General features: G+C 41.4%; 1 protein-coding gene and 1 pseudogene across 7 annotated transcripts; both read right to left on the bottom strand.

Moving 5' to 3' along the window:
- Positions 1-545: 545 nt before the first annotated feature.
- LOC147800359 (uncharacterized) lies at positions 546-6229 on the bottom strand (annotated as a pseudogene). Its single transcript, XR_015427298.1, has 3 exons — positions 6220-6229; positions 5830-5982; positions 546-4680 (listed from the first exon to the last, which is right to left on the bottom strand). The product of XR_015427298.1 is annotated as an uncharacterized LOC147800359 (transcript).
- On the bottom strand, positions 4699-20697 carry LOC147800358 (uncharacterized). Of its 6 annotated transcripts, XM_087142774.1 has the most exons (4): positions 20430-20697; positions 19745-19836; positions 14412-14554; positions 4699-7213 (listed from the first exon to the last, which is right to left on the bottom strand). In XM_087142774.1, exons 3-4 carry the CDS (start codon positions 14467-14469, stop codon positions 6816-6818), a joined length of 456 nt encoding a protein of 151 aa, XP_086998900.1. In that variant the 5' UTR covers positions 14470-14554; positions 19745-19836; positions 20430-20697; the 3' UTR covers positions 4699-6815. The 6 variants fall into 6 exon arrangements, with proteins under 6 accessions (XP_086998900.1, XP_086998895.1, XP_086998890.1 ...); XM_087142769.1 differs by lacking the exon at positions 19745-19836; XM_087142764.1 differs by lacking the exons at positions 19745-19836; positions 20430-20697 and adding an exon at positions 20158-20423.
- Between the last annotated feature and the right edge of the window lie 5049 nt (positions 20698-25746).

Genomic DNA, 25746 nt, shown 5'->3' with positions numbered 1-25746 from the left:
ATCAAAAACAGCAAGACTTTGGATATTCCCCAGCAATGATATCTTACATTTCTCTAGTTCTTACTTTAATTGTAGCTTTGGTACCTTGTATGTGTATTTGTTTTTTCGGGGGAGGGGGTGTAAACTTGTGGCTCAAAAACGGTCAGAAAGTGAAGGGAGTCGGAATGTATCGCCCATCTCAAGTATATAAGCATACAAGTGTATTGAGCAATATTAAAAATAAGGCAGCACTTTAGGATAGTTAAAATAGGCCCAAGTATCTAGCCAAAACCTCCACACCCGACAACGGTTTTGGAATCAATCATGTTCGTATACAGTATATCCGAAATTCAGTGGTTATGTCGGGGGTGGGTAGGACCGAATGGTATCGCTGGTTCCAAATGTCCGATTCCGGGTATCAAAACGGGCCAAATTGCTCGTCCCTATGACGACTGATAAAATCAACGACAAGCAGAGGGCCGTTATCATCGAATCCTCAATTGCATTTGGGAGCAAGGAATTAAAAAACCAGAAGCGACCACGGTAAGTGGTAAAAATGTTATGAACGAGCTTGAGGGTGCATCTTTATTTTTTCAAATTTTATGTACGCATGCATTTAAAAAGCATTTTGAAAACAACATAAAAACGGTGAAATGGTTGGGCGTGGTTTTCGACATGACTGACAATTAAAACAACCACGGTAATACATATGTAAATTACAAGATAGTGGTCGTTAATGGAACTTTTAAAAGTCTCCAATTTTAATGTATGCGTTTGTAGCATGTGTCCTCTACAGTCACTTGTAAAACGGAAGGATGCAAAAAAATATCTTCTTTTCCAGTTTTGATGATTGGTGATTGAAGTTTTAATGCTAATTAATGAAAGACAAATGCTTTGTCAAACGTTTCATGCACAACGGCTGTTGTTACGGGGTCCTGTCCGTCTCATATGAACTATTACATGTATACATGTTTTTCGAAAGTTAACTTGATACTTGAAATAAATACCACACTATTATACACACAAGCTGTACTGAGATTGTAAACAAATCTATTTACATCAGTTTGTAAACAACTTCGTAAAAAGGCTGTACACAGGCTTACACTGCCTGACTGAAAACGTAACATGGAAATCTGTTTATAAAGTGAGTTTAATGACAAGGAACGAGGTTGATATTTTCAGCCAATGTTTACATTGTGTAGACAATTTCAGCTACGTTTGGCAGTTTATCGCATGTTGCTGCATGCATTATTATACCATATAATATGTTATTAATATAAGAACATGTAAGCACAACCTTTTTAAAGAGTCACGCAATGCCACGTTGGATGCTGTTCCTACAAATGGATATTTTTACCTTTCGCAAATTTTGTTTACTTTGGTAAATTGTTGGCGCTGAAGTAAATCTTTTCCATTGTGCACATTTTGGATGCACCAATTAGAAAATGACATCACAGCTGCAGTATTCTCATTTGGCAGGGAAGACGTGGGCCATTTCAAATTTGTTGAAGTGCACTTTTAATTTATAGGGCAACCTAAATGATGGCACATAGTTTTCTTATACGTCTAAGAGTTGTGACAAGTTGCACAGAACATAACGTTCCTGGTGAAAGCTCATCATCAACTCTTTTTTAACGGGCGAGAGTGTGTAACTTCATAAAGTAAAGAAGCAGAGGTGAAGTGTGGTTGACAGGTTTGGTGCCCTTTTTTGAAAGTGGGTATCTTTGTATGTAATGCATAGGCCTCATAAAGTGTATAATGTGTTAACCTTATTGTAACGTCCTTTAACGGATATTTGTAGGTTCCCAACTTTCCCTGAAAGTTTGATGGCAACATGGCAGACTTGTAATTATGGCGATACTACACGCTTTTTCGGTAACACACGCTCTATAAAGTATATTTAGATCGAGAAAATAATAAAGCATACCTTTGTTATATGAAAGTATAGTTACAGTGACATTCGACACTCAATGCGTCTTGTCTTTGTTTTTCACGGGCCTCAACCCGCAAATTTGAACCTGTGCAGTAACGACATTAGACGAAGTTTTGATGTTGTCAGCAAGCATGTATTTCTGCCAAAACTGGTTAAAACCTGAAATGGAGTTTGATTTAAATAATTAGAAAAAAAAAAAGAACGCGCTCGAGACCACTGTAAGTTTTTGTGAATACTTGAAGATGGCGCAGTGTTGAAAGTGGATAACAGGGGGTTGGGGATTTTCCCTTGCGGGAAGATCGAACGGAACGACCGGCAGCAGAAATGGAAAAACCGATTTGTGGCAGCCATAACATTCTTTATACGTTCTTTTGAAGGGGAACTTTCGAGTAAAAAAAAAACAAAAACAAAATTGCATGGCATTTTATACGGTATGCACTAAATTAACCCATTAGCACCTGTACATATACACAATATTGATATCTGCTCATTAGAGAATATTGTGAAAAATAGGAACTAAAGGGTTAAATGGATATAAATACTTTCTGCAGAACAGCTTCAGGGGAAAGGTGTGCGAATAAAAATTTGAAAAGCTTTCAAAACGTTCCTTAACGGTCTGTCCCTTAATGTATCTTTAAAATCGCCCGAAATGGATTTTAATGGTCTTAGTATCAGGAAGGATTATGGCTCAGCGACTTGATATGCGACAGTGTAACTCAATTATCAAACCCACTAGAAGTCTGAAATGCGATGACGGGGATATCCAGCGGGAAGGGGGCAAACCGTTTTGTGAAAACTGAAAACTCCAGCAATTTAGAAGTATGGTAATGGCCCTTTTGTTGAGGATGTATTTGATCATTTAGTTAAAAAAGAACAATCATTCAAGAAAAAGAATCCCAATTTTACTCCCATGGACTAGAGAATGGTTTCCACATCGATGTAAGAAACGCAGAGAGCAACGCAATTAAGACGCAAACCGCAACGCCCACAAATGGAAACATTTGGTGCGTTCGATTAGCTTCCCTGAATACACCAGTGTTAAACGCAAAGGAAGCCTCGAAATGAGGGTTATCGAACGCTACAGTGTACTCGCCAAAGCATTCTGGGAAAAGGTCAAGTCCTCGCCACGTTCTATCATGGACGTCCATGCACGAACAGACCATCCGTAACGTCATTACGCTCCGGCAACCTCCAGAGACCCGCTCGCCAGCCGGGGTAGTAGTGGCTGACACCAGGGCAAGCACGAGGATCACGTGATGGCTGAACGAACGCTCACGTGTAAGTTTGATTTACACGTGTAAGCTAATCGGATGCATCCATGATGTTGGTCTCGCCGACAACTCAGACAAACACAAACCAGCTCGCGCACGATCGGCAAAGTTCAGTTAGGTTCAACTTTGCTGACTGTCTACGTCGAGTTGCCGTGGTATTCCCATACAAACACGCCTGCTGACATGACCGGCATACAACGATGTCCCTCTTCCTTTGTTTCACGAATTTTGCCCATTGTTCTCCTCGGTGCTTAAATATTACACCCTTATGATCAACTAAATAGCTGAAGATCAATGAAATGCATGAAACTGGAGTACAGGTTTGGCATCATGAGGCCGTACTGTCAATCTATGAGCACATTTTTCGCAAAGAATCGTGGAGTTTCAGACGCCATTTTGTTCAACTTTTAGGTGTACATGTAATGACATGCACCGTCTCTTCCGTTCGTGTCTGCGTCTTCATGTCCTGGGGACCGTCTGCGTTACAAACGACCATATGGAAACCAGACCTTAAACCTAAACATTTACATTACCACTAATGAAATGAATTATCGATTGGAAAGTACGATTAAACGGATGGGATTCGGAAAGAAAGCGTACACATTGCTGCATAAAAAGATAGAATGGATCCACAGCGAGAAGACAATGCCAGAATAAAAAGTGGCACTGCTGATCAATGCTAGACTGTTATTTTACTAGGAAAGTTAATGCTAGAAATTTGAAATTTATACTTATTCACACTTTCAAATATAAGTAAAAGCAAAAACTGGAGCTGCCCCTCAATTAGTCAGTAACTATCTTGGCCTTTTTCGCATCTTCCTTTGTATGAACCATGCGGACTTCTTCTTGCAGTTTCTCTGGACCGAGTCCTGTGTAAAATATGGGCACATTCTCCCCTTTGGCTTCCCCCGTCTCATCGCTGGGTTCTGCCCCAGTCCCCTCACCGCGAATTAGAGGTGCATAAGGGGTCCTTGAGAGTGATTTGACAGCGGGGAGTTCCGTGGCGGATCCGCTGCACCCCGCTTGGTCCGTTCCTTCGTTTTTTTGGCAAGCTATCGGGTGCTGAATTGGCGGTTGATGGATCGTCAGGCTTTGTGACCTCGTCTCTTCCACCTCTGACCGATTGGAGTTGCTGCTGTCGGTGAGTCAGGAGCAAGCTCTGCTTGGCCCACAGAAGTGCAGGCGTAGTGACGACCTCAGCAATGTGGCCCAGCAAACCACTTCGGTGTCGGTCCAAGCTCTCCAGTGACTTCTTGAACTGTCTCTTCTGGCGGTCCATGACGGCTGTGCTGTAGGCCCGCTCCCCGTCGATGCGCCGCATGACGTTGCTCAGCCGGCTGCGCTCCTCGTCGTTCAGCACGGAGACACGTGACGCAGTGCGTCTGGTCTGACGCACAATGTTCATGTTCTTGCTGTACGTGGCCGACTCTGATTTGCCGATGTTCACGCCGCTTTCACCACTAAGCGCGCAGGCCTTTAGAGGATCCAGATACGTTTCTGTAATATGAAAAGAGAACAATCTAGTTTCATATCGGTGCTCACAAAATTGAATGTTTCGATCGTGTGATGCCAACCTTCAACAAATTGGATCCCCTTTTACCCTGCACAACCTCTCGAAAAACACGTAATGATGAGTATAATACGAATAATGGCGACAGATGCTTAAGTACCGTATATATGTACACGTGTGTATTTGGGAAGCCTGCAGGATATGGGTCGGATATACCGCAAGATCTATACTCGAGCTCCACATGAAAAAGAAGTTACAGGTATAAAGAAATAATGGCTTTGCAAATCACATATGTGGTCTTCACCTTTTTTAACTTTCAGTCTCAAATTCAACTTTACCATCCAGTAACAGATTTCTCCTAGCCCTTACAACACAAGCAGGGGCATAAATCTGAGTTTCGGAGGTGGTGGCAATAATCCTGAAACTTGCCAACCGTGGAAATTTCCCCGGAAATGTGTATGTAATGGGGGGGGGGCTCTAACGCTGGGGGCGCTGTCGTCTGTGTGCATGTCGGTGTATGCAGTAGTTGCCTGCGCTGTTTTGTCAATTATGCTCTACCTGTTATTTTCCATGACGTTGGCATTTTCGTATTAATTCCTAGCTTCCTCTTTCATTCTTCGTTTCTAAAATTTTCACTCTACAAATCTAGAGAATGGCCCTTTGGTACACCCTGTCAAAATTGCATAGAGATAAACCCCAATCTCCTCGTGAAATACGCCATTCATCAAACACACCTTAAGATTATTACAATAAAACTCGCAGAGACGACAGCACACACGACAGAAAGCAGAAGGGTGGATGACGATTTGTAAAACGCAAGAGGCGACTCCTGCAATGGGCCGTGCTCTGCTCTCTTGTATCGCTGTTCTTAAAATGTTAATCGTTTAGCTGGAAGAGTTTGGTCACCACATGCGATGGAGGATTTGCCTCTTCATTCCCAAGACATGATTTATGATCAATTCACTAATGTCTCTGCATATCTCATCACAACGCTCCTGTTACACCATTTAATCTATTTATGCTGCGTACAATCAAGGATGTACATTTATTGTTACTAAAGAGGCTTTTCACTCTAACGGTTTAGCAGATGGCGTCTGAAATGCAATTGACTTGTACTTGGTATGTATTCTATTCACCTGTTCGGCACAGTTCAGCTAGGTTCAACTTTGCCGACTGTCTGCGTCGAGTTGCCGTGGTATTCCCATACAAACACGCCTGCTGACATGACCGGCATACAACGATGTCCCTCTTCCTTTGTTTCACGAATTTTGCCCATATTCTCCTCAGTGCTTAAATATCACACCCTTATGATCAACTAAATAGCTGACCATCAATGAAATGCATGAAACTGGAGTACAGGTTTGGCTTCATGAGGCCGTACTGTCAATCTATGAGCACATTTTCCGCAAAGAATCATGGCGTTTCAGACGCCATTTTGTTTCATGTTTTGGGTGTACATGTAATGACATGCACCGTCTCTTCCGTTTGTGTCTGCGTCTTCGTGTCTTGGGGACCGTCTACGTTACAAACGACCATATGGAAACCAGACTTTAAACCTAAACATGTACATTACCACTAATGAAATGAATTAGCGGTTGGAAAGTACGGTTAAACGGATGGGATTCGGAAAGAAAGCGTACATATTGCTGCATAAAAAGATAGAATGGATCCACAGCGAGAAGACAATGCCAGAATAAAAAGCGGCCCTGCCAATCAATGTTAGACTGTTATTTTACTAGGAAAGTTAATGCTAGAAATTTGAAATTTATATTTATTCACACTTTCAAATATAACCAAAAGCAAAAACTGGAGCTGGCCCTCAATTAGTCAGTAACTATCTTGGCCTTTTTCGCATCTTCGTTTGTATTAACCATGCGGACTTCTTCTTGTAGTTTCTCTGGACAGAGTCTTGTGTAAAATATGGGCACATTCTCCCCTTTGGCTTCCCCCGTCTCATCGCTTGGTTCTGCCCCAGTCCCCTCACCGCGAATTCGCAGTGCATAAGGGTCCTTGAGAGCGATTTGACAGCGGGGAGTTCCGTGGCAGATCTGCTGCACCCCGCTTGGTCCGTTCCTTCGTTTTTGGAAAGCTATCGGGTGCTGAATTGGCGGCTGATGGATCGTTAGTCGGCTTTGTGACCTCGTCTCATACACCTCTGCTGTCTGTGAGTCAGAGGCAAGCTCTGCTTGGCCCGCAGAAGTGCAGGCGTAGTGACGACCTCAGCAATGTGGCCCAGCAAACCACTTCGGTGTCGGTCCAAGCTTTCCAGTGACTTCTTGAACTGTCTCTTCTGGCGGTCCATGACGGCGGTGCTGTAGGCCTGCTCCCCGTCGATGCGCCGCATGACGTTGCTCAGCCGGCTGCGCTCCTCGTCGTTCAGCACGGAGACACGTGACGCAGTGGGTCTGGTCTGACGCACAATGTTCATGTACTTGCTGTACGTGGCCGACTCTGATTTGCCGATGTTCACGCCGCTTTCACCACTAAGCGCGCAGGCCTTTAGAGGATCCAGATACGTTTCTGTAATATGAAAAGAGAACAATCTAGTTTCATATCGGTGCTCACAAAATTGAATGTTTCGATCGTGTGATGCCAACCTTCAACAAATTGGATCCCCTTTTACCCTGCACAACCTCTCGAAAAACACGTAATGATGAGTATAATACGAATAATGGCGACAGATGCTTAAGTACCGTATATATGTACACGTGTGTATTTGGGAAGCCTGCAGGATATGGGTCGGATATACCGCAAGATCTATACTCGAGCTCCACATGAAAAAGAAGTTACAGGTATAAAGAAATAATGGCTTTGGAAATCACATATGTGGTCTTCACCTTTTTTAACTTTCAGTCTCAATTTCAACTTTACCATCCAGTGACAGATTTCTCCTAGCCCTTACAACACAAGCAGGGGCATAAATCTGAGTTTGGGAGGTGGAAATTTCCCCCGAAATGAGTATGGGTATGTAATGGGGGGGGGGCTCTAACGCTGGGGGCGCTGTTGTCTGTGTGCATGTCGGTGTATGCATGCACGTATGCAGTAGTTGCCCGCGCCGTTTTGTCAATTATGCTCTACCTGTAATTTTCCATGACGTTGGCATTTTCGTATTAATTCCTAGCTTCCTCTTTCATTCTTCGTTTCTAAAATTTTCACTCTAAAAATCTAGAGAATGACCCTTTGGTACACCCTGTCAAAATGTCATGAAATACGCCATTCATCAAACACACTTTAAGATTATTACAATAAAACTCACAGAGAGGACAGCACACACGACAGAAAGCAGAAGGGTGGATGACGATTTGTAAAACGCAAGAGGCGACTCCTGCAACGGGCCGTGCTCTGCTCTCTTGTATCGCTGTTCTTAAAATATTAATCTTTTAGCTGGAATAGTTTGGTCACCACATGCGATGGAGGATTTGCCTCTTCATTCGCGAGAAATGATTTATGATTAATTCACGACCTATCTCAGCATATCTCATTACAACGCTCCTGTTACACCATTTGATTTATTTATGCTTCGTACAATCAAGGCTGTACATTTGTTGTTACTAAAGAGGCTTTTCACTCTAACGGTTTAGCAGATGGCATCTGAAATGCAATTGACTTGTACTTATATATAACAGGTTTTTGCCCTTACCCAACCTATATTAATAAGCACTGTATGCTCATTGCTTGTCCGAGAGCATACAGTGCTTATTAATATACGTTGGGTAAGGGCAAAAAAAACCTGTTACATATAATTAACATCTCCCCAACGCAAAAATACATCTTGATGACTTGTACTTGATATGCATTCTATTCACCTGAAACAACATACAATCCAAAGGTCGAAGTTTAAAGAATAATTTTTTGAATTTCATTTTATACATGCAATAATTCAGAAAATCTCTGTCACCCACACCGATTTTGAGTTTTTTAAAAGTTGGCTTGACCAAAGTGACCAAAGACACAGAAAAGGATGTAACTAAGCACATGCTTTTAGTAAAAACAAGTGAACTTGACCCACTCTGTATCTCGCACCCCTACAAATTAATGACGGAAATGAAGTACACGTATTTACTGCCAACGTTTAATAAGAATTCAGTTCACGTTCCCAAAATGAACTATTGATGATGTGATAGTATGCCTTGCAAATGGCATACTGTTTACCTTGGATGACACACTTCCACAATGCATATGCTTTTTTTCAAAATGTATTACGAGTCATTACCTATATTCCCTCGCATTTCAAAGTCCAAAGTCTTTCTTCGGTTCTTCCGGACTTCCATTTGACCAGAACAATGGCGTTAGGCTAACCGTCATTACATTGGGACTGATGTACAAAACCAAACCACACTCGAATTTACACGTAGTTCTGTGCAATGAAAACAGACGGTGTGATCCGTGCGGTTAGACGGACAGTCATTTTCTCGCCGGTCGTTACATGTACGCGTACTCTCAACAGGATCCTCATAAGCAGACGAGAGGAAATGCCGCACATTATGATGATGTTTCACTCGTCCATCTTCTGCGGAGAGCACAGGACGACAAGTGTACGCACGTACTTATACGCTCTCAGTTCAAATGAATCTCTTTGCTACTGCTTTCCCTCATCACTATATGCTGTAGTTATTTCCACTCAGCGCGGCTAATCTCCCCCAGGAGCATCCTTGAGACGCGAATCTCCATCCATCCTATTATTAAAGGATTCTTTACAGGTAAATCCTATTCACCATGAGCTTATACCCTCATACATCATCGCCCCCATGCATGCAGAGCATCAGGGGCCAGCAACGATGCATGCATCCATGATTGCACATGGAGGATACGGGGCTTAACCCTAAATTGGATGTCACATTTCCAGATCACTCTTTTCTGTCTTTTCAAATCCACAACCTTGTATTCACATCTCGTAATTTGACAGACTTGGGAGTTCTGTTTCCAAATTCGGTAGCAGAGTGCTTCGATGTGGCATCTTGTGTCCGTGGACAGGGTTTATGTCCTTCACTTGCCGGAGCGCAACCTGATGGATGATGACATCCCGGCGGAATGGGACTCCCCCCCTCCCCACACACACACAAATTGATATGGATGCTAACAGCTACCTGACAACGCAGGTCATCGAGGAAGGAACAATTTTCTTCTCCATGGGCAGATGCTGAAAATCTTGCAAACGAACACTGTCCCCTTGTGGAGGATACAGACTCTAAATAAATCCGACAACTCCGTCGTGGTAGTACGCAGTTCAATTCAATTTAATTCCAAAACAACATTTGTTTCCATACTTTCATTAACATACGAATCAAAGAATACACGTAAAATAAATATGAACCATAAACACAGTGTAATATAATAAGAGAAAATAGAGAAACTTTAAAAGATAGAAAGTTTCTTAGGCCGCGTGAGGTCGCTCTTTGCCTTGACGTCATGCACGGAGTGCCTGGCTTTTAGCCTCAACCACATGTACATGTACACACCTGCAGACATTGCCAAATCAAGGGTGAGGCTAAAAGGCAGGCACTCGGTGCACTACTCGTGTGGCTCCGGTCAACTGCCCATGTAAGAATACCTAATTGTAATTCATCGTGCACGCGTGACCTAGTCGTGAGCGTGTTGTTCCTTCCTCCATGTTTACAGTGTAGTCCGTAGTCGGTCCACCATATCTGTGTTAAGTAAATGGGTTTTTATGCAGTGATGTTTTGCGTAGTGACGTCATGCACGGAGTGCCTGGCTTGTAGCCTCACCCATGTACATGTACGTACGCGGTACGTACTAGGTCAGCGAGCAGCTAATGCGCGCTGCGCTGCGACGACTGACAAACGCCTTGACCAAGGCTATATTCTCCCTGACGTGCTGTTGCAAAGCCGCCAGTATAACGCTTGACCTGACTCATGTCACTAGAAGCAGTCACAGTCACTGATGATGTAATATTTTTTCCCCATTGTGTTGCATTTTCAAAAAATAAATCAATAAACTGGTTTAAAGTTTAAAAACGAATCACTATTGTAATTTGTGAAGCTTTAAAAAGTAACTTCAAAACTGCGCCAGAGATCCGAGGTTCAACCCTTTCAGACAGCCAGTGCAGATCAAAATTGTTCTCTCAATTTTTGTCTTCCATTTTTGAGATGTCAACGTCTGCGTTTCTTGAACAAGAACTGCTATTCAGTGTTGGAGATAGTTCACTGATTTCAAACCCAACTTCCGTATTGGTGAAGGCATTCATTTGCCAGGCAAAGATTTCAAGCATGGGTTTACCTGTATGTTAACTGGCAGCTTCCTGCGGGGAATGAATGGGATATGTGCCGCGTGTGAACAGAACAATGAGAATACATTATCATGCAGGCCTTAAAACAGACCGAAAACTGCCTGCGCTAGCGAAGTCATGATTTGCATATTAGAACATTTTGTGGCATTTGAACTGCGTGGTTTGTTAAAAAGACGCCACCAAATGGATTGCCAGTTTGTATTTCCGAAATAAATAAATGCACTGGAGAGTAGGCATTGATTTTCGAAATGGTGATGGGCTTCACGCCTTTATTTCTAGAAAGATCATCCAGTTTGCAGGGGGGGGGCTAGAAATATCTTTATAAGTCGTCAGCCAAGCCTGCTCTAAAATTCAAAAGAAAACGAAAGATGAAGAAATTAGCTCTTCTAGTTTGATGTGTGCTTTCAAAACTAGCGAAACTTCTTTGTATTTTTCCAGAGTGTTTGAGGCACTTGTCACTGTCTTCTACAGCAGCTTACAGAATGGTCTTGAAACACATGTTTACATGCTGTTGGTAGAGGCAGGACAAAACTAGGCTTACGACATGAAGCATGCATCACAGAAGCGCTGCGGGATACGTTGTACGTTGTGCGTTTTATAACAACACTATCAAAACATCTCGTTTAACGAAGCGCTATTGTAAAGATGTACGAAGCAATTAGGGGTCACGGAGAGATTCCTTTCACGTTTCGATAAATGCGTCATTTGCAACTGACATCGTCCCAACAACCCGCCGGGAAGCAGAATCGATTTGTGACTGCGCAGCCTGAGTTAGCATAATAAACCATACGGAGTTTTGACGGCAAAACGCTCCAGTCGGCACTTCCCCCCTTTTATTCCAAAGGAGCTGTGTGGAGAAATGTATATGTTGTTGCGGCCAATAATGTAACAATCGGTCAATGATGTAATACAAGCCGATAATGTGATAACACGGAGGCCGATAATGTAATTACTGTAGATTTGCTTATTTCTTAGAAAGGTTTGGGGGACTTAGGTTTTCTTCGAGTTTACACTGCAGATCCCTCTTAGGCCCTATACTAAAGAAACTATAGAAAGCTCAAAAACAAGCTATGTGTACATGAGAACAATGAAGAACATAATAAGGTGGAAAAGGAGTAGCTTGAGCCAGGATGAGATTTTGACAGGTTTGTGCAAGAATATTTTTCACTTTCATGTGTTTTTCGAGGTTAGAGGGTAGGAATCATAGTATATACTGTTGAACTGAGAGTTCGGATGCTGACCTGCTAGGGGACACTCTGGCTTGCTTCTTAGGGAGTATTGTATTCATTTTGACGTGATAAGCTCCTCATTAAATTGAGCTAATGTTCGTATATAACACAAGAGTTTCGCACTACACGCAAAGATTCAAGCCAGTCGGACATGTACTTCAGAAGATGCAGGGCTTTAAAAGATACATCTCTAATGTCACCCGATATGTTAACTGATAACGTCATCGTGACATGAGGTCAGTTTTCGTCTATAGCATATCCCTTTTGCGATGTCTTCAAAGTCTTTACCCAACTTGACACGTTTTTAGAAAATATATGGGGCTTTAACTAAAGGGAGCACCTTTCATGTCACGCGATTTGTCAACTGATGACGTCATCATGACATGATGTCAGTTTTCTTCCTCAACACTTCCCTTTCTAGCTACATGTATTTGCAAAATTTCAACCCAGTGGAACATGTACTTAAGGGGATAGATGCATAGAGCTTTGAAGTTTGCACATTTAATGCTAATCAAGCCCAATGGGTGACTGTGCTGTTAATTGAAATCACCTAAACACTAAATAAAAGAACAAGATTTATGCCATGGGGTCACCATAATTCATCTGAGTGTTACATATACCTTGGGAAAAGATGATAACCATTCAGTTATAATTTGATGACAAAAATTTTGAAAAATTGTCACTTCAAAAGCAATAAGGTAAAATAAGAAGGATATGCAGGGAAAATTCGAAGCAAACCTAAGTACCCCAAAGGCTTCTAAGAAACAAGCAAATTTACGGTTATTACGTTATCACCCTCCATGCTATTACATTATCACCCTTCATGTTATCACATTATCACCCTCCATGTTATTACATTATCACCCTCCATGTTATTACATTAGCACCCTCCATGTTATCATATTATCACCCTCCATGTTATCACATTATCCCCCTCCATGTTATTACATTATCACCCTCCATGTTATTACATTATCACCCTCCATGTTATCACATTATCACCCTCCATGTTATCACATTAGCACCCTCCATGTTATCACATTATCCCCCTCCATGTTATTACATTATCACCCTCCATGTTATTACATTATCACCCTCCATGTTATTACATTATCGGCCGGTGTTGGGTAATTACATTATTGGTCTATTGTTATTACATTATGGGTCGTTTGGGTTATTACATTATTGGTCGATTGTTATTACATTATGGGCCAGTATTACATTATTGGCTGATTGTTACATTATCGGCCGTAACATGTGTACCACTTAATTAATGTGCATGTGGGAGACAAAACGCAGGAAGTGAAGATGAGTGGACTTCGCCACTTTCACACGAAGTTCCACCCTCTCTGAAGAGGTTTAGAGCATTACTGGGTACGGGAAGGAACATTCAAGGAAACCGTCAACAAAATCCAACAAAAAAGGTCAGTGATCAAGTGGTGAAGACATCCGTACCAGTAAGAAGGAAATTGTGACTTCTTTTACACAAGCGCTCAGACAAGCACTGAATATACACCGTGCAGTGTTTATGAATATACTCCAGTGTAAGGGTAAACTCAATAAAAATCCATTTCAACTGTAGTGTTCAAAAGTCAAAACGAGTTCGTTCACCATAGTTTCTTCACTATACATTAGACGAAAACACGGAATGTCCACAACAGAATGTATACAAAGATGTGAAGGCGTGGCATACATAGTGTGGACCTCTGCACAAAAGAAGTCCACATAATGTAGGGTGTGGGTGGGTGTGTGCGCGGTGGGCGGCAACAGCAAGCACTTCTGCATTCAATCAATATAAACTAAAACATTACAGAAATGTAAATCGATTACTTCGTAAACACCAGCAAATTTACTTTTTCGTATTTGTTTCAAAGATTAGTTTTCCGGAAATCGGCTTTTCAAAACGACTTCTACCTCTTTCACCCAGATTTGGGACGAACGTCCCAGATTCATATCTAAGGAAGATGACGTGCGCCAGACCAAGCCTTACGCATGACTGGACATTAAGTTCAGATTAATTACTCTTCCCTCGAAAAATACTAATCTCGGCTCCTTAAATCGAAACCTCACCTCTCCCCCAGTTTCTTCAATCAGAACAAGAACCTTTCAGCCTTGTCCTGTTCAAACGAACGTGAGATGACACATGCCGGAGATTCCAGTTTTCAACCGTGTCCGGTAAAAAAATTCAAAACGGTCCACGTCAACCTCTCAATTCGGTGTTGAACAATTACAAAGTGCTCACCTCTAGGTTTCGAAGTTGCATTTATGGCATTTGTGCGTCCGTCCGATGATGTTTCCATGGCGATGCGTGTCTGTTAGATCCCTATCACCCGCGAGGTTTAGAAACCGTCCCGCACACTTCGTCCTCAGAGGCCCCGGTGTGTTCTGTTCGGTAAATATGGAGATTTTGGATAGTGAAACTGTTGAACGCACACCCTTCCTGCACTAGCATATCGGCTGCAAACCAGGGTAAAAAGTGCAGTCTGTCATACTAGGCCTGTCATGTCTGCGTGCATCTGTCCACTGCAGAGTTGATACAGATGTTCCTTCCTCCATGATCCAATCAGCACCGTCATGGGTACAGTACGTGTACGTTGATATGCATACCGGGTACTATTCGCGATACCCAACGTAGCTTACACGCTTGACGTGTCTGATAGAATGCTGAACAAAACAGGGCACAATACTCCCAATCATTTTCATTTTGATGGCCTGCTCCCTCAATAAACCCCAGCAATGAATAAAAGGGGGGGGGGGTATTTAGACGGTAACCCGTGGTGACGTTTGGCATGTTTGGAGAGGAAATAATGCACCCAGATCATTTTTATCAACGCTGTCGGGTTATGTGTCAGGCGCTTGTACTTGACGACTGAATCACTTAGTTGATTGACTGGGTTATTTATTTATATGCAAACCTACAGATGTATTGTACGCGGTGCAATACTGGACAGGCCATTGCAAGGACTGACAAAAACACACGCGCGTTGACCTGTTTCCATGTTCAGAGCGCGCCTTAACTGTGAATTATGCAGGTAAACAGAACCAAGCGGTATCTGTTAAAGGGATACATGTAATATAAATGGATTACTAAAATCCTTGAAACTACACTTCAGTGTTTCAGTTAGCCTTATTTTCAATTTTTGTTTTGCTTCTTTTTTATCTGTACTGGAAAACTTTTTAAAATGTCAAGAGCCCCATTTTCACATCTTTAAATGTGTTGGCTTTCAACGGCACTCCCTCAGCCTGAGTCTCTTATTTAGTCCTTTTTGGAAGCAGCACGTTGGAGACATTTCGCCGTCCTAGCCCAAGTAAGTAATAAAAATAATATAGATTTATATTACACAGAAAACCAATCAAGGCGCAATTCTGTACTCGGTGTGTTGGTTCGCTTACTTGGATTAACCGGATAGATCTCTAATACAGTTGTCTAACTTACGCATTTTCAACATTTTATGAAGCCCGCCCCGTGCAGTTTGGTTTTGATCAAAACAGCGAGTCTGAGGAAACCCGAAGCATGCATTCTCAGGACGTAACCACAAGTGCACCTGAACTCGGTCAGGCATGTATCAATGGAGCAGGTTTGAGTGGAGGTTTTGATACGCATAAACAGGACTACAGGAAATGACACGAAAACTCCTTTGCCTAACGGAGGAACAAGTACTTGAACTTCAAAGCAAAGATGTCACCGTGCTGTAAATAAACAGGAATTTCCATTATTTTGATTACAAATGCTACAGGCGTATTTCCCACGAATGCAATTTGACTTCACTTAGGTGGTACATTAAGATCGAATGAATTGAACGAGTATCCAAAAGAAACAACTGGAGTGGAATAGCATTCCCATCCATGAAATTCACTCTAGACAGTCTTAGCCTATCCCTAGATTCAACCACAACGTTGTGAAGAAGAAAAAAATTAACTATTTGGAAATAACAGACCGCTTTATACTTACAAACACTTCGATACCTATAAATGTCAGATTGCAATCTTGACCTCGCTCACCTCACAGTGCAGAAATTCACAGTATACAGGTCTCAACTTCTAAAACCATCCACGGATAAATATGAATGTTCGGCCATTCAGCTTAAAACTGTATGTTCAGATATACTTCCCGAATTAAGTTCTACAGCCATTCAGTATCTGATTTCATCCCTGCATCGTATCTGCTAGGAAACAACAACGAACCCGCTTTATCTCTGAGCTACATTTCAAGTGCAAAGACTTAACAGTTACATATCCACATGAATATATACACGTAGGTTGAAATAGGCATTCGATACGGTTTGACTGTTTGACAAAGGGTCAAGAGATATTGAACTATCCCTCGTCCTTAATAACAGACAATGCACAGAGAGTATAGCTTCCAAACTCCAAAGGTTGGCCATGCACTTAACCTGCTCCTCGGCAATGGAGTGTCAGTAACCATTTTTTAAACAAAAAGGGGCTCTTTTTAAAAAATAAGTTAATGGGTCGTTGGCTTCGAAGCGCGTGGGCAAGTGAACAGCCTGTCACTCATATTCCATGAAACGGTTGCCTGATAATGCAATTTGTCATGGCCAGTTTCGTCAAATTTATATTTTCAACAGCAACGGCGGAGAAAAGAACGACCAGTTGCTTTGTAACAGACGACGAAGATACTCGCAAAACTTGACATGCCCTGAAGCCAAAACCATCAATGTTGCTGCAATGAATTTTTCAAGACACACTTATTCTTCAACTTTATATTTTTCTTCATTGTATGAAAACGGTTTTACTTTCCAACGTGGTTAACTGCTTTGAAATTGCATGTTTTTAAACAACCAAAATTATCCATATTTTTTCCGACAGCTAAGGGCGTTTTAGTCATCTGGGAAAGACATAGTTCAGAGCACGGTGTTTTTATTCAAATTGTGATCCCAGAAGTACCACATTTCTGAGAAAGGGACTGGTGCTTTCTTATCGCTATGCACATAAACAGCACTGAGAGAGAAAACTGGGTCCAGGAAAATCTATAAGAATGCAGGACACCCTCTCTACAAACCAATGCAACATTGAAACTTCTTCCTAATATGACGTCACAGTTTTGTTCATGAATAAGGAAATCTCATCAGCATAAACACCAAGACGGCCGTAAAATAAGTGAGACGCAAAGGTTTGTATTCGACAAATTGACTCATTGTAGCCACCCTTTAAATGATATTTTTCTTCATCTTCCCGTCTTTGCTGTGAATACGGACGCAGAGTCACAGATTATAAGTCTATTAAATACAGGTAGTTGCCCTCTTGTACTGATAGACTCGGCCGGGGGGGGGGGAGGAGAGTTGAATAGGCATTACGACTCCCCAAATATTATTGTTTTAAATGGAAGTCAACTCGGGGGACCATTTTCATATCTTTTCGAAAGCGTATAAAAGTCCCCAAATTTTGACTCACCCCTCGGAGAGGCCACACAAATTCCATAAATCTTCCATTTTTGCCTCCCCCGGAAATTAAAGCTTGACGTTTGGTCCATCTTTGCTCGATATGTTTTTACCATTCATTGCCAGCCAGCATCAGTGGATGGTTGTGTGATTTTCTAGTTTGCATTTTGGTTTACAAATAGGGCAAGCATGTATGATATGGAAATACATGTAGAAGAGTACACCTCAGTGAGTTGGTCAGTCAGTCCCAGCAGGTGCCCATAGCCTGCCTGGTTAATGTTTGGGTATTGTCACACGGAAATTCAGGAAATTTCATAGCAACCATGGGGACACGCCGAGTAACCCCCCCCCAAACGCATTCGGTAAAGTTAATGACTCCTGATGGGTCGCAAATCCAAGTACTCTTGGAGTGCAGTAAAGCCTCCGTGTGGAGGCCGTCGTGACAATGGGCATGATTTTCGGCGGAACAGGGTTCGGAAAAGCTAGCCGCTGCTTTAACACTCGTTTGAGACCGGCCACGTAACGGTCTCTCCACTATAGTATAGTGATGTGGTATATTGTGGTGAAGCAAGCATGATAAAACAGTCGTATTGTAAATCGTACGTTCGAGATATAAGTCTTATTTACGTCGTAAGTACGAGACACAACTTGTACGACTTCAAGTCGCGCACATACGAGTTAGATCGAAAACAAGATAATTTTTTTTCACCATGACCTAATGCAGTTTTTCAGTCAACAAAAAGGAATGGCTGGCTATGTAAATTTAAGTAGTTTAGGAATTTGCTGTTATAAATTCCCGTCTTAAATTTCATAACATTAGTTTACGCGAGTGAACTTCCAGCACGGTAATGACGTTTCTAGGACAGGGCTATTGGTATGATTGAATAAATCCCAGGGATGGAGTACCAGTATACACCCCTCTACACTTCATGAGGGAAAGAAGTTAAAAATCATTAATATCTCAATGCGAAATAAGGTCCTGTTTAGAGCTTGAAAGTAAAAGGTCACGCAGCGAGCTTTTGGAACCCTTGTGCCGTCCTGCTATGGGGATTTTACGTTGAGCCGTCATATCCTGTTCGATAATATTTGGAAGAATATTTCCTAACGGAAACCACCCCATGAAACACTCAACTTGGAATTTTACCTTTGTCTTCCTCAACTAATATTTAGGAAAAGTTACATTGATATATGTAAAAAATTTTTCTTAACGACCTTTCACTTCCGGCGATATCGTACCTAGGTCTCCATGTTCACGCACGTTTGTTGTCACTGCCCGTGCTTACGTGAAAACGAGATTGTACAACTTTGCAGAGATTTGCCTACTTGCAGTCGATGGGTTCCATATTCCGTTTAGTTGACATCACGCAGTTGTTGTCAACAAAGGTTAAATAACAGATTTGAATCTTTCGTAATTGAAGTAGAACTTTGTTTTAAGTTTACTACTTATAAAAGCAAGACTATGTAAAATATTTTGATCTGTTTTTCTTTCGGTTTTTACCAACGGACTAGCATAAAATTTCAAACCGTAAATATTCATCTGAGCACGAGACTGCCGCATCGCACTGTTCTTCATGTATTTTAGATTTTCAGAAGTGATGGGTTATTTTTTGGCAGGATATTTCTCTTTCAGGTCAAGTGATTTTTCAGTTTCTATATAAATTGATATACTAGCAAATATCTTCCAAATTCCCTTTTCCAAGTTGGATTTTCAAAGAAATAACTGAACAAAAATATTACAAATTCTAAAATCTGTGCACGTTATTTTTCCTATCCAAGGGTTTCGGAAGGGCGCCATCAGGGGTTAACTTTCAGGCTCCATTGCAGATTTGTACCGCATTATGAACATCGTCATATATATGATATCAGCAACTCCCTTTCTCAGTCGACACCCTAGCTCCTGACAGAAATTTAAACCACTTGGCTATTGTAGTTAACAGCTTAGTAGGGTCCAATGTTAAATCCAGACCAAGAGCTCGGTCAGATTCCATCGTAGGATCATCTTGTTATACACAATGTAAATACATGCCATCCCCCCATTCCCCAAACGGTAGGGTTCGCGTTTTCAAAACAGTTTCGTGTCAAATCTTCCTGTTTGTCAGAAATAGCTGCGATGCCGAAGGCATGATCGTTCTGACAAAGCTTATCAATAATAATGAATTCATCACACTACACGTACCCTCGTGTTCCTTTCATCGCAGTCTTCACACCAAGCACTCCATAGGCTATGCACACCGTTATACTGCATATACTGTTCATCTAAAGTGAATTCTGTGAAGAAATCATGTTTATTATATTTGATGCCATTGGGAAATGACCGTGGCCATATCAGTGTGTTTGTACTTAAAGCGCAGTCGAAGTGAAATTTCAGAGGGGACAAGGGGCGCGTATCCAGGTGAGGGAGGCGCCCCATGAATAAACGCAGGCACACACACCTCCAAATCCAACAAACTAGTTTTTACACTGAGTGTGTACATTTCACATGGAGTAAGGGTTGGTGGAAGGCATCAAGGGAAATATGTTTAATTAACAAGAATCTGGCTGCTAATTCATAATAAGTGGGTTCTTTGTCCGATATGGTGTTGATCATACCTGTATCTGTTCCTTGCTGTATGGTCTGATCATGGCCTAATGCATTATGTGTAGGCCTTCTTCGCTGGCGTACTTGTTCACACTCGTATTCGCCGTGTAATATTTGACAGGCATATTCGCTTGAAGAAGTGTCTACCTTTTGGGACTTACGATGCGTAAGTTAGTCTCCCTGTCTTGTTGGTAAGGATTTTATACAGTAGATTTGTGCGTCGACAGAAATTAAACAGATCTAAATAGGCCTTTTCATAAAACACAAATCACATAAGACTCACCATAGCTCCGGACTTGCTGCAATGATTGTTTCTGAAGTCGAACGTTTTTCTTCACCGTGGGAGGCAAGTTCCGTGACCTGGGATCAGTCAAGGACTTTTTGGCCACATGCCTAATTCACTGCGCAGTCACGGTGAGTCTAGTTCCTAGTAGTCATGCTAGTGTGGCGGTATTCGGACTGTTTTGTCTTAGCCCGTATACCCGAGCTGTTGTCACCTCTACTGTCGACATCGTCGCCTTGGCAACTTGAACTCAGGGGTTACGGGTGGAACGTGTAAATGCTCGGGGCCATTTATCGCCGGAGTGGTCTCATCGAAGCTCGAGTGCAAGACTGACACATTTGTGATTTAATTTTGCTAATATGTAATTGAGCACGTGGCTATTGCTGAAAAGTATTTGTCGGGTGGCTTTGTAATAGGTGGCTTTGTCTTAAATTTACGGTTACACGGCAGATAAAAGCACCGTGCGTATGTGGCATACGATCGGATTCCTCTGGGCATATTGATGTTACCCAAGGAGCCCTCAGTGGTTTGAAAACAATGTTGTAATTTCAAGATTGCCATCATTAATAATAAAAAAATCACTTCTCGTGTATTTGGGGCCATAAGAATCTCATTGGTTGTAAAATATTAGGCCACTGAACAAAATGAATTTCATTTTGAAGAATCAAAGGATTAATTAGGCCTATAAGTGCATGACATTTTCTTAATACACGGGGGCCTATTGTATGCACCTAATAAATTTTTTGCAGTGTATATAAATAGGTCGAAATCCTTTTGCGGTCTGTTAGAGTGTAGCCTAAAGCTATGTTTATGTTTACACTCCATGTAAATGCATGTAGATCCCTTCAGGCATAATACGCACGAATAATTCAGTAGATAAACCACGCAGAGATCATGTAGACCCCGTCTTGTGGCACCTTCTCATTCCAACGAGTTACACTCCAGTTGATTTAAACTTGAGACAAGACGAAATCATGAAACGTACTCACTCGAAGATCGAAATGCCGGTCGAGATTTTCACTGGACTGAGATGTCCTTTTGCAATTTTTTCGATCTCAGCTTGGAGTGATTTTCAGGCTACAAAATTTTAATTAAAACATAAATTCCCTGATTGCTAAGGTTTTGATTCCTTCGGTTTCCCATTTATTTTACCCCAACTTCGGTAAACTACAATTCTCTGCATGCTTGATTAAAGTTTGCCCTGTTTCGCCTTAAAATACAGTCTTCATAAAAAGGAGTAGTAGTTTCCTTGTTCGAACGGCATCATTGTACAACAACCCGGTGGTACAAGCTAATCTTTCGTTCTGTCATCAACCTTGAACTATGCTGTGTTATACAAAGGGTAGCAGTAATCCATTTGGTTTATTACAGACTTTCAAAATGCACCTTTCAGTTAACTTTATTTTCAACTTTTGTTTCACTAATTCAAAGAGTATTTTACTGCCTTTTTGGTTTTTATGCTGATGAGTATATATATATATGAGCGAAATTCAATTGTGATTTCGTCCCAGGAAGAAGCCTTAAGTTTGCAATGGTTAGTAGTAAGAATAAGAGAGTTAGGGACCACAAAAACCCTTGGGTACCTATACGACCCAAAAATCTCGGGAAATCTCCTAAAAATCACCCATCACACCGGCCTTGGGTACCTATACGACCCAAAAATCTCGGGAAAATCTCCCAAGGACACCCATCGCGGCTCCCCTTTTGCTGGTGTGATGGGTGACCTTTAGGAGATTCTAGGCCTTTGACCTACATCCGATCCACTTGCTGGAAATTATTTTGGTGATTTAGTAGAATAACTTACGGTGTATTGAGCCGCCAGCGTTTACAACCACCTTAAATAAATGCTCTTTATATAAAAATAGTAGTATTTAAAAGAACATGTTGAATAAAAATGATAAAAGTTTTAGAGACTTAGATATAAATAGAGATATGAGCAACCAGCAACACCGACCTATACTAACGTCTTTCAATCGATTTAAGAAGGCGTTTTTAGAAGATTTTGTCAAGCGGTATAACATCCCATTACCGGCAATCACCCGTAAATCTCGCACTAAACCCGAGCTCATTGAAGCTATACGAGCGGATCAAAAACAATTTAGGTACCTCCCGCGTCAGTCATATCGGCAGCTGTTGAAAACGGTACAAAAATATAATATTCCTTTTGCAAACAAAGACAGATATGTCAAACAGGACTTTATCAATGCGATTAAAGCTTATACACAACCTAAAGAACTCGAGGAAGTAGACATTAAACGTATAAGGCGTTTTAAAAATAATTTCCGTAATTGGGAATTAATACCTCGCTTCTATGAAGACGATTTAATACATTTTTTTGATTTTTACAAGCAGTTGATAGAGCAAACAGCGTTGGCTGAACTCAAAGAAATCGGGAGTTACAAATTACAAACACATCTTAAAGTGCAGTTTAGATTGGAAAAACTTGACGGAACGATTGACTACGGCACTTTTCCCTTTCAGAGTGATCAAGACGTAGTAGCAAATAAACCTGGTGTTAAAAATGCACCCACTAAGCAACGCGAAGCACAAATCGAAGAGGTGGAGGCTCATACACAAAAAGGCTCGGGTTGGACAAAGTGGTCGCTTTCTACATCAACGTAGTTAAATATAATCCAGTGGGTTCTTCTTACATTCCGTTGCCTAAGGAACTCTTAGACAAAAAAGCAATCATAAACGTTCAAAATAAAGATCAGGAATGTATCCGATGGGCGTTGCGGGCAGCTTTAAAATTATATTCAGACGGAGTCAAAAGTCAGCTAGAAACAAATCCAAAATATAAAATACATGACGAGCGGCCTTCGACTTACCGGTCAGAATCAGATGGTTTAAATTTTACAAACATAAGCTTTCCAACACCGATTTCACAAATCCCACGTATCGAATCGCAAAATAGCTTGGCGATCAATGTGTTTGGTTACGCCAAAAAAGACGGTATTTACATCCTCCACAAAAGCAAGCGCTCGGAGGAACCGATCAATTTACTTTTATTTAACAAAGGTGGCGAAAATCACTACTGTTGGGTTAAAAACTTTTCTCGGTTGACGGGTGACATCAATAAACACAACGGCCAAAAACACTGGTGTTTCAATTGCATGTCGCATTTCCAAACGGAAGAAAAGTTAACCAGACACAAAGAAGATTGCCAAGGCTTAAACGTTCCTACATGTAAAGTTGAAATGCTGGTCAAAGGCGAGAATATACTCAAGTTTGAAAATTACAAAAATAAGCAAGATGCACCTTTTGTAATTTACGCTGATTTTGAGTCGGTTTTAGAAAGGTTACCGCCGACCGATACAAACACGGTGAAAACTCAAAAACATATACCTTGTGGATACTCATATGCGGTCGTCAGATGCGATGGAGTTTGCACTTGCCGAAAAACATTCAGAGGCCAAGACGCGGCCGTTAATTTTGTAGGGTCACTTTCTCAGGAAACAAAGAAGATCAACGAAACGTTTAAAAATAAAGCGAAATTGATTTGGAACGATCAATTACAAAAAATCTATGAAAATTGTCATAGATGTTGGATCTGCGAAAAGTTGATAGATCGAGCGAAGCGCGCGGATGAATCTCACTGTCAATGTGATATTCCAAAAACACCAGAGACAAAAGAAGAAAAAATCAAGTTTTGTCGTATAGTTAAAGTTGAAGGCAAAGATAAAGAGTTCAAAGAATGGGTATGTTTGGATTGTAAAAAGCCCATCAATAATTTTAGAAAAGTTCGCGATCATTGCCACGTGACGGGAAAATATCGGGGCCCAGCGCACGCTAGGTGTAATCTCAAGTTAAGAATAGTGACCAATCAAACGACCGTCCCGGTGATTTTGCACAATCTAGAGAAATATGACGCACATCTAATCATGCAAAGCGCTCACAAATTTAACGGGGGATCAATCAAGTTGATAGCTAAAAACACCAAAAATTATATATCGTTTTCTTTTGGTCAACTTAAGTTTCTCGACTCTTTTCATTTCATGGCGGCTTCGCTAGATCGGTTGGTTAAAAATTGTTTGCCCGATGATTTTAAATAATACAGATTTATTGTTGGAAAAAGGAATTTACCCTTACGAATATATGGACTCATTTGACAGATTTAAAGAAACAACCCTCCCGCCAGTAGACGCTTTTTATAGCTCTCTGAAGCAGGGAGGGATAACCGAGCAAGAATATACTCGTGCGAAAACAGTATGGGAAACATTTGGCTGTAAAAACTTGGGAGATTACCACGACCTATATGTGGAAACGGACGTGTTATTGCTCGCAGGTGTATTTGAAAACTTCCGGAAGGTATGCAAGAAGAACTACGGCCTTGACCCGGCCAACTATTATACGGCGCCAGGCCTGTCGTGGGATGCCCTCTTAAAACACTCTGACATCCAACTGGAACTACCAACCGACATTGATAAGCATTTGTTCTTTGAAAAGGCAAAAAGAGGTGGGATTTCTTCTGTAGGAGCCAAGCGGTATGCGAAAGCCAACGCTCCGGAGCTACCTGACTATGACCCCAACGAGCCAGAGTCACACATTTTGTACCTAGATGCAAATAATCTATATGGTTGGGCTATGTCTCAGTTTTTACCGGTCGGGAAATTTAAGTGGGCCAAAGACTTAGGCAAATTTACGAAAGAAAATATCGCTCGGATATCACCCAAGTCGGACATAGGCTATATATTTGAAGTCACTTTAGAGTACCCCGAACACCTACACAACGCCCACAATGATTTTCCACTAGCGCCTGAAAATATGGCTGTATCAAAGGGATGGTTTTCGGGCTATCAGTTAAATTTAATTGGCCAAGGTGAGCCGCCAAACTCGGTCGATAAACTCGTATGCACTCTCAACACTAAAGAAAAATATGTGGTTCATCATCGTACATTGCAAAAAATATCTCGAACTCGGGCTTTGCTTAAAACAAGTTCACCGCGTGATGTCGTTTAAACAATGGCCTTGGATGAGAAGCTATATTGACAAAAATACCGAATTACGCAAGAAAGCAAAAAATGATTTTGAGAAAGACTTTTTCAAATTGATGAACAACTCGGTCTTTGGCAAGACGATGGAAAATGTCAGGCTTCGTGTTGACGGTCATTTATTGAGGGATGCCCAAGATTCCGACAAGTACAGAAAATTAACTTATAAACCGAATTACAAATCGACGGTACCATTTCAGGATTGTTCCCTTTCGTTTGTGGAGATGTACCGAACCAAAACAAAATTAAATAAGCCAATCTATTGCGGTGTAAGTATTCTCGATATCTCAAAAACGTTGATGTACGATTTTTATTACAACGAGCTG

Source organism: Acanthaster planci, linkage group LG01 (genome assembly GCF_054643075.1).
Source record: "Acanthaster planci isolate LZ-2023a linkage group LG01, COTS_SCS, whole genome shotgun sequence".
NCBI classification, from domain to species: Eukaryota; Metazoa; Echinodermata; class Asteroidea; order Valvatida; family Acanthasteridae; genus Acanthaster; species Acanthaster planci.
Note: the sequence above shows the minus strand (reverse complement) of the source record. Positions and strands in the feature narration are given on the sequence as shown.

What these genes read in the sequence shown, in the direction of transcription:
- LOC147800358 (XM_087142774.1), bottom strand. Translation starts at nt 14,469, where the DNA reads ATGGAAACATCATCGGACGGACGCACAAATGCCATAAATGCAACTTCG. An exon ending in TGCAACTTCGAAACCTAGAG is followed by an intron (nt 7,214 to 14,411) that starts GTGAGCACTTTG and finishes TTCATATTACAG; the next exon opens with AAACGTATCTGGATCCTCTA.